The 14,445-nt window shown below is 42.8% G+C and overlaps 1 protein-coding gene across 1 annotated transcript in view; it reads right to left on the bottom strand.

Moving 5' to 3' along the window:
* Positions 1-228: 228 nt before the first annotated feature.
* Positions 229-14,445, bottom strand: part of LOC132583938 (beta-1,4 N-acetylgalactosaminyltransferase 2-like) — a 53,877-nt gene continuing 39,660 nt past the window's right edge. Inside the window, exons 6-11 of the mRNA XM_060255688.1 lie at positions 13,610-13,790; positions 12,575-12,661; positions 7,715-7,902; positions 5,495-5,635; positions 1,106-1,325; positions 229-581 (exon numbers count right to left, since the gene is read on the bottom strand). Of these exons, the coding sequence (XP_060111671.1) occupies positions 370-581; positions 1,106-1,325; positions 5,495-5,635; positions 7,715-7,902; positions 12,575-12,661; positions 13,610-13,790 (1,029 nt within the window). The 3' untranslated portion in view covers positions 229-369. The remainder of the gene's footprint in view (positions 582-1,105; positions 1,326-5,494; positions 5,636-7,714; positions 7,903-12,574; positions 12,662-13,609; positions 13,791-14,445) is intronic.

Raw genomic sequence — 14,445 nt, 5'->3', positions numbered from 1 at the left:
TGGCAACCCTAAGATTCATGGTGGCTACCATCTTGACCCCTGGAATAGGCATATTTATTACTGTGTTGAATCTGGTATTTTAAAGGGGCAACAGCAATGCAAATCAATAGCACTTCAGACATTCATTTCATGGTAACCATTCTCTCAGTGTGACCTACGAGAAGGAAGTGGCACAGACTGAGACATCAAATGGAATCTTTAGTCTCCATCCAGTGAGCCTAGAAACTCTTTTGCTGATTCTGGTCCCAGCCAGAAGGGACAGTCTGTAGGCCAAGATGCTCAGTGCTGGTGAACCCAGTTCATCAGTTTAATTCCTTCCAGAAACATCACCTCTGGAGACACAGGAGCGACTGAGCCAAACAGCCGTTATCATGTCCTCGTGTAGCATTTCAACCTGTTCTTAAAATAGTGTAAAGACAACTTCAGTTGGACCTGTTCCTGAGTATTGGTTCGGAATTTGGTATAATTCTTCTCAACAGCAGCCAGCTGAGAATCAGTGGCAGAGTTATGACTCTGGTGGCCTATACCAACATCACCGCAGGAACCGATCAGTAGGTTTCCCAGGGCATCCATAAAAAATTCTGGAAAGGAGATTTGGAAGGAGAAGAGAAAAATAGGTCAGCAATCTGTGGAACCAATTAATGGAGACACAAAATGTTGGAAGTTTGGCTGGCAAATATACTGACAGAGATGGCATGTAACGTTTGTGAAACTGGTGGACAGCAATACCTGGGACAAAACAATGCATTTATTTCCTGGAGAATATCATTCTCAAACTAAGGTCCTCACACAAAATGGACTCTTTTTACAGAAAATAAGGGGGTTCAGTCTTCACTCCTGAGATGTGACCAACAAAAATCATCATTGCAACCTGAACTTTCCATCTAGTATTTGAAGAGACTTGCTTAGAAAGTTAATTTTCTTTTCTGGGAAAAGGAAACCTTGAGAAATCCAAGAACTGCTCATTTAGACAACTTCATCCTTACCTCTGCAACCATAAGGGCCAGCAAGCAACTTTCCGCTTTCAAAAGTTGCAATGTTCAGGATTTTCAAGCCCTGCAGACCACAGAAATCTGCTGTAACCAGGTGTTGAAAGGACATTTACCTACGTGAGCCACCCTCTGAAGCTTAGGGTCAAAAGCAACACGCCTACTCTCCTCTGTACGAGCAAGGAAGAAGTTGATCACTCCACCAGTGACCACACAGTTGGGAAAGCCTTCCAAGGGATAATAGGATCCACTTCTGATATGTAGACAGCTGCCATCTTCCCCGTCCTCATAGAAAATTTTAAACTTGAAGTCATTCCCAGCCACACGGCCTCCAACCTATAAGGAAGATTGGGCTGGGTTAGTCCTATCCAACCATGTTATGCAACCTGATTATAGAAATTCTATCTCAGTAGGAATTAGCATGTTCAGTCTTTTGAGGATACTGGGAATAATCGATGGGTTGGATCCAACCAGCTTTATCTGCTGGTGCAACAAGAAAGAAGTCATGTCTGACCACTCAAAAAGTCTGCCCTGAGTATAATGGGATCTGCATGGATAAAAGCCGTGGGGAACAGATGCTGTAATAAAAAGGAGAGTTGGGTGAGATTAAGCAAAAGAGACCTGCTCCATCCAACCCAGTGGCTTCCCTGGGAACACACTTGGCCATATTCTTTAATGAATAGCTCAGAGATGGTCGGTGGGGTTCTGTGCCACTGCAATCTTCCCCAGCATGATACAATTGCAGGGGATTGTGACGGCTGTCTCAGGGCATGCTCTTGGATCACACAGGGTAATGGAAAAAACTTACTTAGAGATATAGCCTGAAATATTATGATAGTTAACCCAATTCTTCCTTCAAGCAGCTCAGGATGGCTTGCTCCCCTCTTCCATTTTGCACTTCCAGAAACCCCTGTGAGGCTGATTAGGCTGAAAGGTCGCATCTTGAGCTTTTAAGCAAAGTGGTGAATTGAACCTGGGTCTCCAATACTTCTTCAATACTCTTAACTACTATAGTAGTCTGGCTCAAAACATATTCGCAAATCCTATGCACAACACATGACAGGTATGTAGAGGTCTCTTGTCAAACAGGCACTTTCAAGAGAGTGTAAAAACCAGAGCCTGTCATTTGGAAAGAGGGCCAGATGGGTTCCCACTAGGGGTGTACAAAAACAAAATTCAGTATTTTTCCAATTTGGGTCTGCTGGACCTGAAAAATATTGGTATCCCTGAGTCCTAATATCAGTATTGTATTGGAATTTAGGTAAATATTCAGGAAACCTGAATTTATTCAGCTCCATTATACCCTATGGAGACCATCCCAATAGGGTATAATGGAGTTCAGAATTCTGCTGTTAGACTGACATGGCTGGAAGCCAATTCATCAATCCCTTTCATACACACACACACACACACACACACACTGCTTCCAAGCAGTGTTCCCTCTAAGCTGAGCTGGTGTGAGCTAGCTCACCGTTTTTTTAGCCTCCGGCTCACACATTTTTGTCTTAGCTCAGGAAGGATCACGCCAGAGCAAACTAATGTATGCAGTAGCTCACAACTCTAATGCCAGATAGATCCAAGAGGGCAGCCGTGTTGGTCTGAAGCAGCTGAACCACGCAGGAGCCAAGTTTGATGAAGTGTGCTTAGAGAGCACGCAAAAGCTTAAGTTCTCAATAAAACTTGGTTGGTCTTCTGGCATTAAAGTTGCACCTTTAAGACCAACCAAGTTTTATTGAGAACTTAAGCTCTCAATAAGTATTTTTGCTCACAAGACTCCATAGCTTAGAGGGAGCATTGCTTCCAAGCATGGGAGAGTGAAAGCAATCAATGGAATGGCTTTTAACCATTTAAAGCTGACAGCGGGGTAGGTGAGCCCATCTGATGTTAGGCTGACATCGATTCCCCCGTTTCCAAGCAGGGGGAGGCAAAAGGATCAATGAATTGGCTTTTAGACATTTAAACCTAACGGTGCTTTCAGGTTATTTAATTATGTCCAGTGATCATGTTTATTGGTTTTCTTCCTTACCATCTGTTTTGGTTTTCAATTATTTGTAATTTGTTTTGTATTTACTGTCTTATTTTATCTTGAGCTTAAGACCATTGGTCAAAGAATCTAATAAAATAAAAGGAAAGGAAACCTAACAGTGAGGTGGATGAGCCTGTCCGCTATTAGATATAAATGGCTAAAAGGCATTTCATCAATTTCTTTTGCTCCCAAATATTATCAGCTTTTATTCAGGCAAAGCTATTTCAGTTGAAGAATCAGATTCTCTAATCTGATTTGGCTGAATAAATACCTAGAAAATTCCAATAAGGGTATTGGGAAATAGCAATCTGGATATTTATTAGGCTCGGTATATACCAAGCACACACTCCTAGTTCCCACCCACCCATATTATTTTGTTTTTATTTTATTTACTTTCTTTATAGCCTATCCTTGCCTTTCAGGTTCGAGGCAGGTTACAAAATATGTATTTTTATAAATACAAATGGAAAGCATAACAGTTCCAATAAACTTTTTAATAGGATGAAAATTAACAAAATTAGAAACAATGCAACCCCTCCCCCTGTCTAAAGCATACTATATCATAAACAAGGCAGAAAGCAGCTCACAAAGTAGAAGACAATGCAGTAAAGGCCAGATAATTCATGCAATGAACATGGCAGTAGACTATTCCCTTACATAAAAGCACCCTTCTTGTTCTGGAGCATCAGCTGCTGTCATAACAAAGTTATGGGGCACAGAAGAGATTTATCCACCTAGATTTCCATTTGAAAGGTTTAGCCAATTGATTGCTTTCACATTGAGGTGAAGGCTAATGGCCATACTTGGAATGAAAGATGACACCATCACAATTTTTGGGGTGGGGTGGGGTGGGAGTGGGGTACGTAGCACCTTCCTTTTGCTGAATTGTCTTCTTCAACTATTGTGACCCACTTTTTGCTTTAAGGTATGTTTAAGCAACTTGTGTGCATTATTGGCCAGTCCAATGCTCTTAGTCCTACTGCAGTGTTCTCTGGAGGTCTCTGCTCTCTGTGTTATATACTGCAATCCACCTTGAGTCTCATTGAGAAAGTAAAGAAAAGAAAAATAAATAAAATTAATTTGAAAGCACTCCTGGAGGTATGGCAGTGTATTGCTAGATTCACTCGCAAAAGTCAACATAGTCATCATAAGGGATGGGCATGAACCTGCCGAAGAACCTAAATTTGCAACTAAAACCACCAGGGTTGTTGTTTACAAGCTGAAGTCTGTGCAATCTCGCCTCAGTGAACCTCCCATGATCCTCCATGTGCTTTCTTGGAGCTTCAGGCATCTCACAGTGGGGCATGTTGGCAGCGCCTATGGCAGACACACTGGCACTAATCACAATAATCAAAGCAACAGGGAGGATGGACTTCTGGAGACCTAGAAGCATCAAAAGCTCAACAGGCAGTGCTGGCTCCCAATCTCCCATTCTGTTGCATTGGAGCAGAATGATATATATCCCCAAGTTACACACAGCCATTGTTTTCTGTTAGCAGCAGTCATGCTTGGGTTATTTAGAGCAGTGATCCCCAACCTTTTTGGCACCAAGGACCGGTTTTGTGGAAGGCAATTTTTCCATGGGGGTGGGGGATGGTTTCAAGATGATATAATTATGCACTTTATTTTGGTGTGGTGGTTAATTGCGCGGACTCTTATCTGGGAGAACTAGGTTTGATTCCCCACTCCTCCACTTGTAGCTGCTGGAACGGCCTTGTGTCAGCCATAGCTCTCATAGGAGTTGTCCTTGAAAGGGCAGCTTCTGGGAGAGCTCTCTCAGCCCCACCTACCTCACAGGGTGCCCGTTGTGGAGGAAGAAGATTGTGAGCTGCTCTGCGATTCGCAGTGGAAGGCAGGATATAAATCCAATGTCTTATTATTATTACTACATTGTAAAATATAATGAAATAAGTATATAACTCACGGCCCAGTTGCTAACAGGCCATGGACCGGTACTGGTCCACAGCCCGGGGGTTGGGGACCCCTGATTTAGAGACAGAGACAGAGAGGGAAGGGAACTGGAAATCATTCCTCCTGTGAACAGTGAGGTTGGGGTGTTTGGTGCTTATTAAGAACTCTGAGGAACTCTCCTTCTGCTCACTCCAAGCAGAGGGGCTTAGATTCATTGGTTCCTTGGCTGAGGACCACTCTCTCACTTGGGCTTTGTGACTACTAGCTCTGTCTGGCTAGGATTGCATGAGGTGGAGAGGACTCAGGGCTCTGAGCCACCTCTCTCTCTGCTCCCACGAGGCTGAGGGGCTTAGCTGCTGGTTGCTTTGCAAGAACACCGGAGATAAAAACAAGGGTTAACCCGAGTGTAGTTTAGAATGTCACTTTGGGGACAGGGTTGAACCAGGATTAAAGTTTTAGTGGAAGATCATCACTAAACAAAGTCAATTAATTAAAAAAAGGACAGGACTTTCCCCCTTCCAGGCCTGTTGGAAATGCCTAGTCCTGGATATTGCTCAGATTTCCATACCATATCCAAGTTGGTGTTCTCCAGTACTTCAACCAGTTTCTCGATCTTGGTGTTTTCGGTGAAGAGGTAGTCATCATCCACCCAGAGGTAGTATTTGGTTGTCACCTGAGAGACAGCAAGATTTCTCCCTCCAAACCAACCCTGGTAAGATGAAAAAAAACAGGGCAAAGGAAGAAAATAAATAGTGCCAAAAACATGTTTCTTGGCCTTTAGCAATGCATTCCTTCCCCCTACCTGGCTCCAGCAGCTCACAACAATATAAAAACCTTCAAATTTAATATTCAATTTTGCAACCGCTAAAACTTTGCACACTGTGTTCCCTTCTACCCTTGTTGAGTCTCCAGTGGTGACAGCACATAAAATGGCTGCCTTGAGCTCCTTCCTCAGTAGTTAGCCAGTCCACTTGGAAGTTTAAGGAAGCAATTTCCCTCAGCACTGCTCTGGAACTAAACATCTTAGGCCAGGGGTGTCAAACTCATTTGTTATGAAGGCCGGATCTGACATAAATGAGACCTTGTCGGGCCAGGCTAGGCTGTGTTGGGTCGAGTCATGTGTGTGTACCTATTTAAGGTTAGGTAGCAGAGATATAAACTTTTTAAAGGACACAGACAAACAAGACTAAAGATTTTTTTAAAAAAACCCTTAAAATAAAATATTCTTAAAACATTAGCATTTGTTGTTCTTAAAGGTGCTTTCTTTATATTTCTCCCATGGGATCCAGGAAACTGGGCAAAGGAAGCTCTGGATCTTTCCTTCCCTCTCCAGGGAACCAGGAAGGGGAGGACCCTCAAACAACGAAAATTGAGGTTATGCTCTGTATAGGGTTGCTAAGTCCAATTGAAGAAAAATCTGGGGACTTTGGGGGCGGAGCCAGGAGACTTTGGGGGTGGAGCCAGGAGTCATTGGGGGTGGTGCCAGGAACAAGGGTGTGACAAGCATAATTGAACTCCAAGGGAGTTCTGGCCATCACATTAAAAGGGACAGCACACCTTTTTAAATGCCTTTCTTCCATAGGAAATAATTAAGAATAGGGGCACCATCTTTTGGGGCTCAAAGAATTGGACCCTCTGGTCCAATCGTTTTGAAACTTCGGGGGTATTTTGGGGAGAGGCACTAGATGCTATACTAAAAATTTGGTGCCTCTACCTCAAAAAATAGCCCCCCCAGAACCCCAATACCCACGGATCAATTCCCTATTATTCCCCATGGGAATCATTTTCCATAGGGAATAATAGAGTGCCCAGTAGACATTTCCCTTCCCCCATGCTTTCTAAAGGGGGGGGAGGGCCTCCAACCAGGGAATCCCCTGCCCCCTCCCTCTCTCTCACACACAAATACTTATTAGATCTTCTTCCTGCAGAACTCTACTTGCTGTGAAAACAAAAGCAAAAGAAAGGGAGGGGCCGTTCTCCATGGAAACTGTTACTGACCCTTTCCAATGAAGCCCTTCTTGTTTCCTGCGCAGCCTTGAAGGCACACATTTTACAAATGGATCGGTTTGCAGGTTTCTAAACCTGCAGGAGCTCTACAACTACATGATGCCTACACGCATGTTCTCTCCCCCCCCCCCGCTTCCGGATTTTTGGAGAGCGGGGGAGGAGGCTGCAAATTTGGAGGTCCCCCGCCAGGGCGGGGGGGTTGGGAAGCCTAGCTTTGTAGCTCCTGTGCGATTGAGCAAGCCTTGCAAAGCAATTTGAGATGCCGAAGGAAGCAAGAGAGAAGAAGGAGGAAGCAGACAAGAGCCAGTTGCTCAGAGGCATGAAAGGAGCCCTCTGGAGGCCTGATTTGGCCCCCTGGCCGCATGTTTGACACCCCTGTCCTAGGCAGTAATCAGAGAAGAGCTAGACCCATCCAATGCAAGTCCTATGTAGACAAAGAGACTGTAACAACTTCACTTGAACGATGCATTTTTCTTTCATACACACTTCTTTTTGTTTATTTTGGTTTTAACATCCAGGCTGGATGGAAACGTGAGAGGATGGAATTAACTTGGGGTGGTGGCATTGAAGAAGAACATGCTATATGAAGGTATGTGTGTGAGAAGTGGAACCATTTGAGAGCAACCAGCCCAAGGACTCCAAGTTCAGCATGAAATGCAGCTCATCAAGTATCCCTTTGCTGCAGAGATATCCAAAAGTCCAGGACTACCAACATCCACAGTAGCCAGGATTGGGACTTCAGGTGACTGGTAACAAAAAGAGAGGCACCACATGCTGCTACCTTTCCAAAGGGCATGATGTAGTGCTCGACATTGGCCTCTTCAATCTTCTCTGGATGCTCACTGTCATCTGCCACAATCACCTTGATGTCTGGGTAAAACTGTCTTATGCTTTTAAGGAGGACTCGCAGCTTGTGGTACCTCAAGAAAGTCTTGATGGTAATGGTCACAAGATCCCGGATATTGTTACCTGTCGCATAAAAAGAAGCAGGGCTAAAAATGAGTGCATACAATCCAAAACCAAGAGTTGTGTAATAACTGTGTGAGAGTAGTGTATTAACAGCTAATGCACTACTGATTAGAACGTGTTCATTTGCTCACAGTCTAGAGCAGGGATCCCCAACCTCTTTGAGCCTGTGGACACATTTGTAATTCTGACACAGCATGGTTGGTACAGTAACAAAATGGCTGCCACATGAGGCAGAGCCAGCCACAAAATGACTGCCACAGCTTGACTTTAGTAACACAGTGTGGATCTCTGTGCTCTGCTGGCAGCTACCAAGGTAGCATTTTAAAAACCTGCACAGCCAATCAGGTCTCCAAGAAGCATTACTGGGCAAAAGCCTAAAAACACTTGGCAGGTGCCAGGAAAGATGTTGGCGGGTGTCAGGGTGCCTGTAGGCACCATCTTGGGGCCATCTGGATTATAGCAGGCTTAGGTGACATGTGCTGAACAATGGGGCCTGCCAGACCATTTTGCTTGGCACATGGGGCCAGTTCTTTGCTCACATAGCCAAGATGGGGCAGCTAATATATTTAAGAATTACAGCATATAGAATGTGATTGCAAAAGAGAATTCGCTGTAATAGCATCTCAATAAAGTTTATAACTCACCGTAACATGTGTGTATTTTTTGTTAATCATTATGCCTATAATATTCTTTCAAAACAACAGGCATATAGAAGTACAACAATACAGAGCCAATTCAGAATACTACCTCAAGGGCACAAAAATAATTTGCATAGGGGCAATATAAAAGTTTCATGCAATATGTATATTTTCATACAACACGTTCAATCCAATATTCCATATTCACTATCAAATCCATATATTTTTTGTAGAAAAAGCCCAGCAGGAACTTATTTGCATATTAGGACACACCCCCTGACATCACCATTGTTTCACACTGGACTTTTTTTGTAGAAAAAGCCCAGCAGGAACTCATTTGCATACTGGACCACAGCCCCTGACGCCAAGCCAGCTGGAACTGTGTTCCTGTGTGTTCCTGCTAAAAAATACCCCCCCGCATATATTTAATGCTGTATTTAATATTCACTCCGATGTTCATACAAGAATTCTAGGTATACATCTCATTGCGAATACTCTTCTTCAGCGAACCGACTATGATGATAGAATTGATCCCTAGTAAAATATGGCAGGCACGTCCAACTTTGAACAGGTCGTGATCTATTTTTTCTGGACAAAAGTGCTGATGATCTACCACCATGACAATTAAGTTTCAAATTAGTTTCAAATTAGATTTTAACCCAGCAAAGTTGGGTTCCACCGCCCCCTCCCCCCATTTACAATTTACCTTCTGTCATTTACTGGTAAACAAAATAAGCAAAAACAAAACGGAGAGACGAAGATCCAGAAAGAACTGCAGTTTTTCTTAAATTTTTATTGTTATAACTTTCTTTAACTGTCTTAATAACTTTTTAAACTTTTATTGAGTAATTTGTGTTAAATGTAGGTCAAGTATTGATCCAGGCTGATCTTGCGCAATCTTTAAAACTTCGCTCTTGCTAATTAGTGAGACATCTGAGCCTGCATTTCATTCACCAGCTTTTTGAAGTTGGGTGAATATTGCGTGAGGGCCAGTCTCGGAATCCTGGAGATGTTCATCTGTCATGTTAGAATGCTGTGTACCCTTTGTCATTTTCAGATGGGAAAACACAGATTCACACAAATAAGTTGAACCGAAACAGGAGTGTATAGTTTCACCGCATCTTCTCAAGTTGGGATATTTGTCTCTAGGCACTAGCTTCCAAAATGATCCTTGCTCAGTACGGGTCTTGAGAAAAATGTCATTTTTAAGGGTTACTATTTCGTTTTCAAGAGATGCCTTGTTCAATGAGTAATTTTTACTGATAGCAGCTGCAGTTTCCTTAATGTCTATATCTGCTTTGAATGGGTATGTCAAGTACTCCACAACCTTTTAAATTCTTTGGAAGTCACAGAATCTTTTTTCAAATTCCTGGATAACAGAGCAGATTTCTGTCACGTACTTCTCATTCTGAAAAACAAAATTTGGATATTGTCCCAGACGGTCCTGCGTATTAGGAAAATGATCAAATGTGTTGTTTGCAAGGTCAGTCATCATTAGCTCAAATTTGCTCTTGTAGGATGAAACCGTACTCATCATCTCGCCAATGCATTTGTTTTTACCTTGTAGTTCAATGTTCATATCACTTAGTTTGCCTGTAAAGTCAACGAGAAATGCCAGATCACATAACCACTTCCCATCTTCCAACTTTGCTTTGTCATCTCCCCTCTCCTTCAAAAACCTTCTTATTTCATTCAACAACTCATGAAATCTTTGTAGAAATTTGTGCCTACTTAGCCACCTTACCTCTGTGTGCAAAATTATTTCCGCTGCCCCTTCATCAAGAGTAAGTTTGAAAAGCTGTCTTTGAAGTGATCTTCCATGAACTGAATTTACAATTTTGAAAGTGATGTCCATGACATTCTTTGTATTGAGTCTCTTGCTTGCCAAAACTTGCTGGTGAATGATGCAGTGGTAAGAAAGGAAATCTGGAAAGTTGTCATGCTGTCTACAGAGGCCTATGAAACCGTTAACCTCACCTGTCATTGCTCTTGCTCCATCAGTAGTGATGGAAACAAGTTTATGCAATGGAAGATTACACTTTGTCACAAAAGAATGGAAAGAGCTCAATACTTCCTGACCGGTAGTTCTCCCTTTTAAAGAAATCATTCCAAGTAGTTCTTCTTTAAAACTGAAGTCTTCAAAAATAATCCAGATAAAGACTAGTAACTGGGCTACATCTCTTACGTCTATAGATTCATCCAGTTGGAGTGAGAAAGCAACACAAACTGAAACATCCTCCAACCATTGTTCAGTTGTGTCTCTACACATCTTTTCTATTCGTCGCATGATGGTGTTTCTTGACAATTGTACATCTTGAACAGCATCTATGATCTCTTTCTTATTCTTAAATCCTTCAAAAAGATTTTCTGTTGCTTCAAGAAAACAATCTTTTACAAATTTTCCTTGAAAGGTTTGCATTTTTTTGAAATCAGGTTGGTGACCTTAAAGGATGCCATGGTTGAATTGACCGAATGTGACCTCGGCTTCACCATCAACTGTTGTTGTGCAGCCAATTTAGATTTAAGTTCTTTGAGCTTCAGTTTATGAATTTCATTTTTGGGTGGAAAATCAGCATCAAACTTATTGCTATGCAGAGCCTTATAATGATGCTCCAGATTACGCTTTTTGGGCAAGGATACAAAGTAAGACAACAACACTTGTCTTTCACCATGATGAAGAAGTAGTCCATTTCCCATTCATGATGAAAGTGGTAGGTTTTGCTCTTCTTTGGAACACTCATCTTCGTTATACTGGGGTGGGTGGGGAGCTAAGTTAACACTGGTTGAATCTGGTCCAAAACTGTCACTGTCTCAAAGTATTAAAGATCAACAGGAACTGAAGACCTCTGGATGATGCCAAAACCACACATGCAGTTCTAAAAGTAAAAATAAGAATTCATCATACTGGCACAAATAATCAAATACCACTACACCAAACAATCATCAAAAAACCCCAAACCCCTGTCCAGCAAACCATGAGATCAAGTGGGGCTGGTGATCTACCTCTGAACCCTCCGCAATCTACTGGTAGATCGTGATCTACCTGTTGGACATACTTGAAATATGGCAAACAACCCCGGTGCTAGGGGTTCTGCCACTTGAGGCAGACCCCTGTGGCACACACCCCTTTGCAAGCTCCCTCTGCATCTTCCATGCACGTGGCATTATGTCATCACCAAAAGTGACATCATCTTGCAGGCCGAATGAGCAGGAGACAAGGGAGTTACGGGTGGCGCACAAGACTGCTGCTGCACCGCTGCTTTCCCCTGCAGTATGCTTTTCAGAGGCTTCCTTGGAAGTCTTCATAGAGCGAACTGATTTAGCAGTGCCCAGCCACTTTTGGGTTCAAAGCGGCCTAGTAGCCCTTTGCACTGATGAGAGCAATGGGAAGGCGCTCCTCACATGAACTGTGCAATGCTCCTCTGATCCGGCCTACAAGGCAGACTCGGAGGAGCACTCTGCAAGGGCAAGGGAGAATAAGGGGGCACCTGGCAGCACCCCCAACTGCCTAGCACCCTACCCCTCCTACTCCCACGCACCAGCCCTGATGGCAATTTTCTACAGTTCCCCAGTAATTTTAAGTATTTGGGGTTTTTTTCTAGCAAGGCACCATCAAAGATTTGTTCCTCACAGATTAAAGCATTCAATTTTTGTATGAGGCTACACTACATTGAAAATTGAATGCTGCCTTTCGCAGACCTCACTCTCCAAGACTTGGTAAATATCACCTTCCCCAAAATTACTATCTTTCCCTCTTCCCTTTCCCCCCTCTTAGCTAGTTTGTGTGTTTTCTGTGTGTTCTGTGTGTATGTTTTGGGGTTTTTTTGTTCATTTATTTCCCCAAATGGAATTCCCCCAAGGCTATTTCAAATAGGGAAAATTGTGCAGGAGGGAAGGCTGAAACTCCTTTTCAATGTGCACTGTGGTCCTGATCCAAATAGGGCACCATACACATATGAACTGAAAATCCACAACCCAACTGGTATAGTCCATAATGTTTGAATTGGCCCATCACACTATATAAAATTGCTCACCTTGTCCTGGGTCAAAGAGCTTGGGAAGGGCCAGCTGCCGGATGGTCACAGGAAACTTTACAAGGTATGACCCTGTTTCGAAGCTCACTGGAAAGCAATTGGGACACAGTTGATTAGGTGTTTGCCGGATTGTAGCTTTCCATTGCAAATGATAGAAGATGTGCATTGCAGGCAGAATAGCAGAGAAGGAAGCAGTAAAGGGTTTAGATTCTTTGGGAAATGTGAGGTCCGGTGTTGGAGGGTATGGTTCTTCTTGAAGATCAGCCCCCACAGAACTGGATGTCACATGTTGGGAGGCTCTCAAATGTTGCAAGGTATGTGGTGGAATCCAAATGGCCAACATTGTTCATAAGATTGGCTGCAACACAATTATGAGTGGCCAAACAGAAATTATGAATTATTAACTCTAGACATACAACCCAATAACTTCTACCGTACTGTACTCAAGGGTCATCATGAAACATTAGAGCCATGATTAGACCAACCTGTCTCGGTAATTAATGGTAATATTTTGCTCTTGTTTTAAAAAATCAGTTCACACCTTATGCAGATACTAGCTAAGGTGATGTCTGCAGAAACAACCCAAAGTTTTGTGATTGGCCTTGGGCCTCATGGCAGCCATTTTGTAATTGGCCCCACCTCCGTTAACAGGTTTTTTTTTGAAGTGACATTCATTACCCTTTTCAAAATTCCAACAGTACTTCTAAAGCTAGGGAGTTCTCTGCATTTAAGATCAACCCAGAGCTGGTCCAGCACTCAGCAGGTTTATCCAGCAGTATCTAGTGTTGTCAGCTCTGGGTTGGGATATTCCTGGACATTTCAGAGTGTAGCCTAAGGAGAGTGGGGTTTGGAGAAGGGAAGGACCTCAGCAAGACACAATGCCATAGAGTCCGCCCTCCAAAGCAGCCATTTTTCTCCAGAGGAATTGATCTCTGTATTGTGGATGTCAGTTGTAATTCTATAGGATTTCCAGCTTCTAAGTGGGAGCTGGAAATCTTGCAGAGGTACAATACCAATTCCAGTATTTCAACTCACCCATGTCTACTGCATTGACTAGGAATACTGCACTGGTATATGTGAGGTGTTTCAGTATGTGATTTAGTAGCTTCGCATTGGAGGTGGAGATGGTCAGCTCCTTTCCCCCTCGCCCGTTCACCACATCTTTGGATGTATCAGCAAGGGTGTTCAAAGTACCAAACGAAGCTCGTAGAATCACCTATCATTTTGCAAAAGAGGAAAAAACTTAGGAGCAGAGTGTTAGAAACCAAATTGCATGCCAACACTATTGCAGCGATATCTGCTGGGATTCAAAGGAGGAATAGACGTGGTGCTCATTAAATCTGCAGATGAGACTAAATTGGGAGGGATAGCAAATACAGTATAAAGACAGAATGAAGACAAGGGATGATGTTGACAGGCTGGAAAACTGGGCTAAAATGAAAAATCAACTGCATAATTATAGGACCAAAGAAACATGTATTGGCAGCAGTCTATGTAAAAAGGATCTAGGGTCTTAGTAATTCATACACTGAACATGAGTCAGCACTGTGATGCACTAACTAAAAAGGCAAATAGATCCCAGGAGGCAGCCGTGTTGGTCTGAAGCAATAGAACAAAGCAGTAGACAAGTGCACCTTTAAGACCAACTAAGTTTTATTCAGAATGGAAGCTTTCGTATGCTGTTAAGCAGACTTCATCAGAGAAATAGGAATGGAAGCAGCAATTCTTAATATAAGTGGGCAGTGTGGAATCATGGGACTGTTTTAGCAGATTAAAAGAATCACAAATAGGATCTGCATTTGTTAGTGTAGGACAAAACAGGACTGAAAAAGCACTAGAGAGTGATAAAAAGCAGACTGCTGTCATAGGGT

The sequence above is a fragment of the Heteronotia binoei genome, chromosome 15 (assembly GCF_032191835.1).
Source record: "Heteronotia binoei isolate CCM8104 ecotype False Entrance Well chromosome 15, APGP_CSIRO_Hbin_v1, whole genome shotgun sequence".
Lineage (NCBI taxonomy): Eukaryota > Metazoa > Chordata > Lepidosauria > Squamata > Gekkonidae > Heteronotia > Heteronotia binoei.
This window is presented reverse-complemented; position numbering and strand designations above follow the sequence as displayed.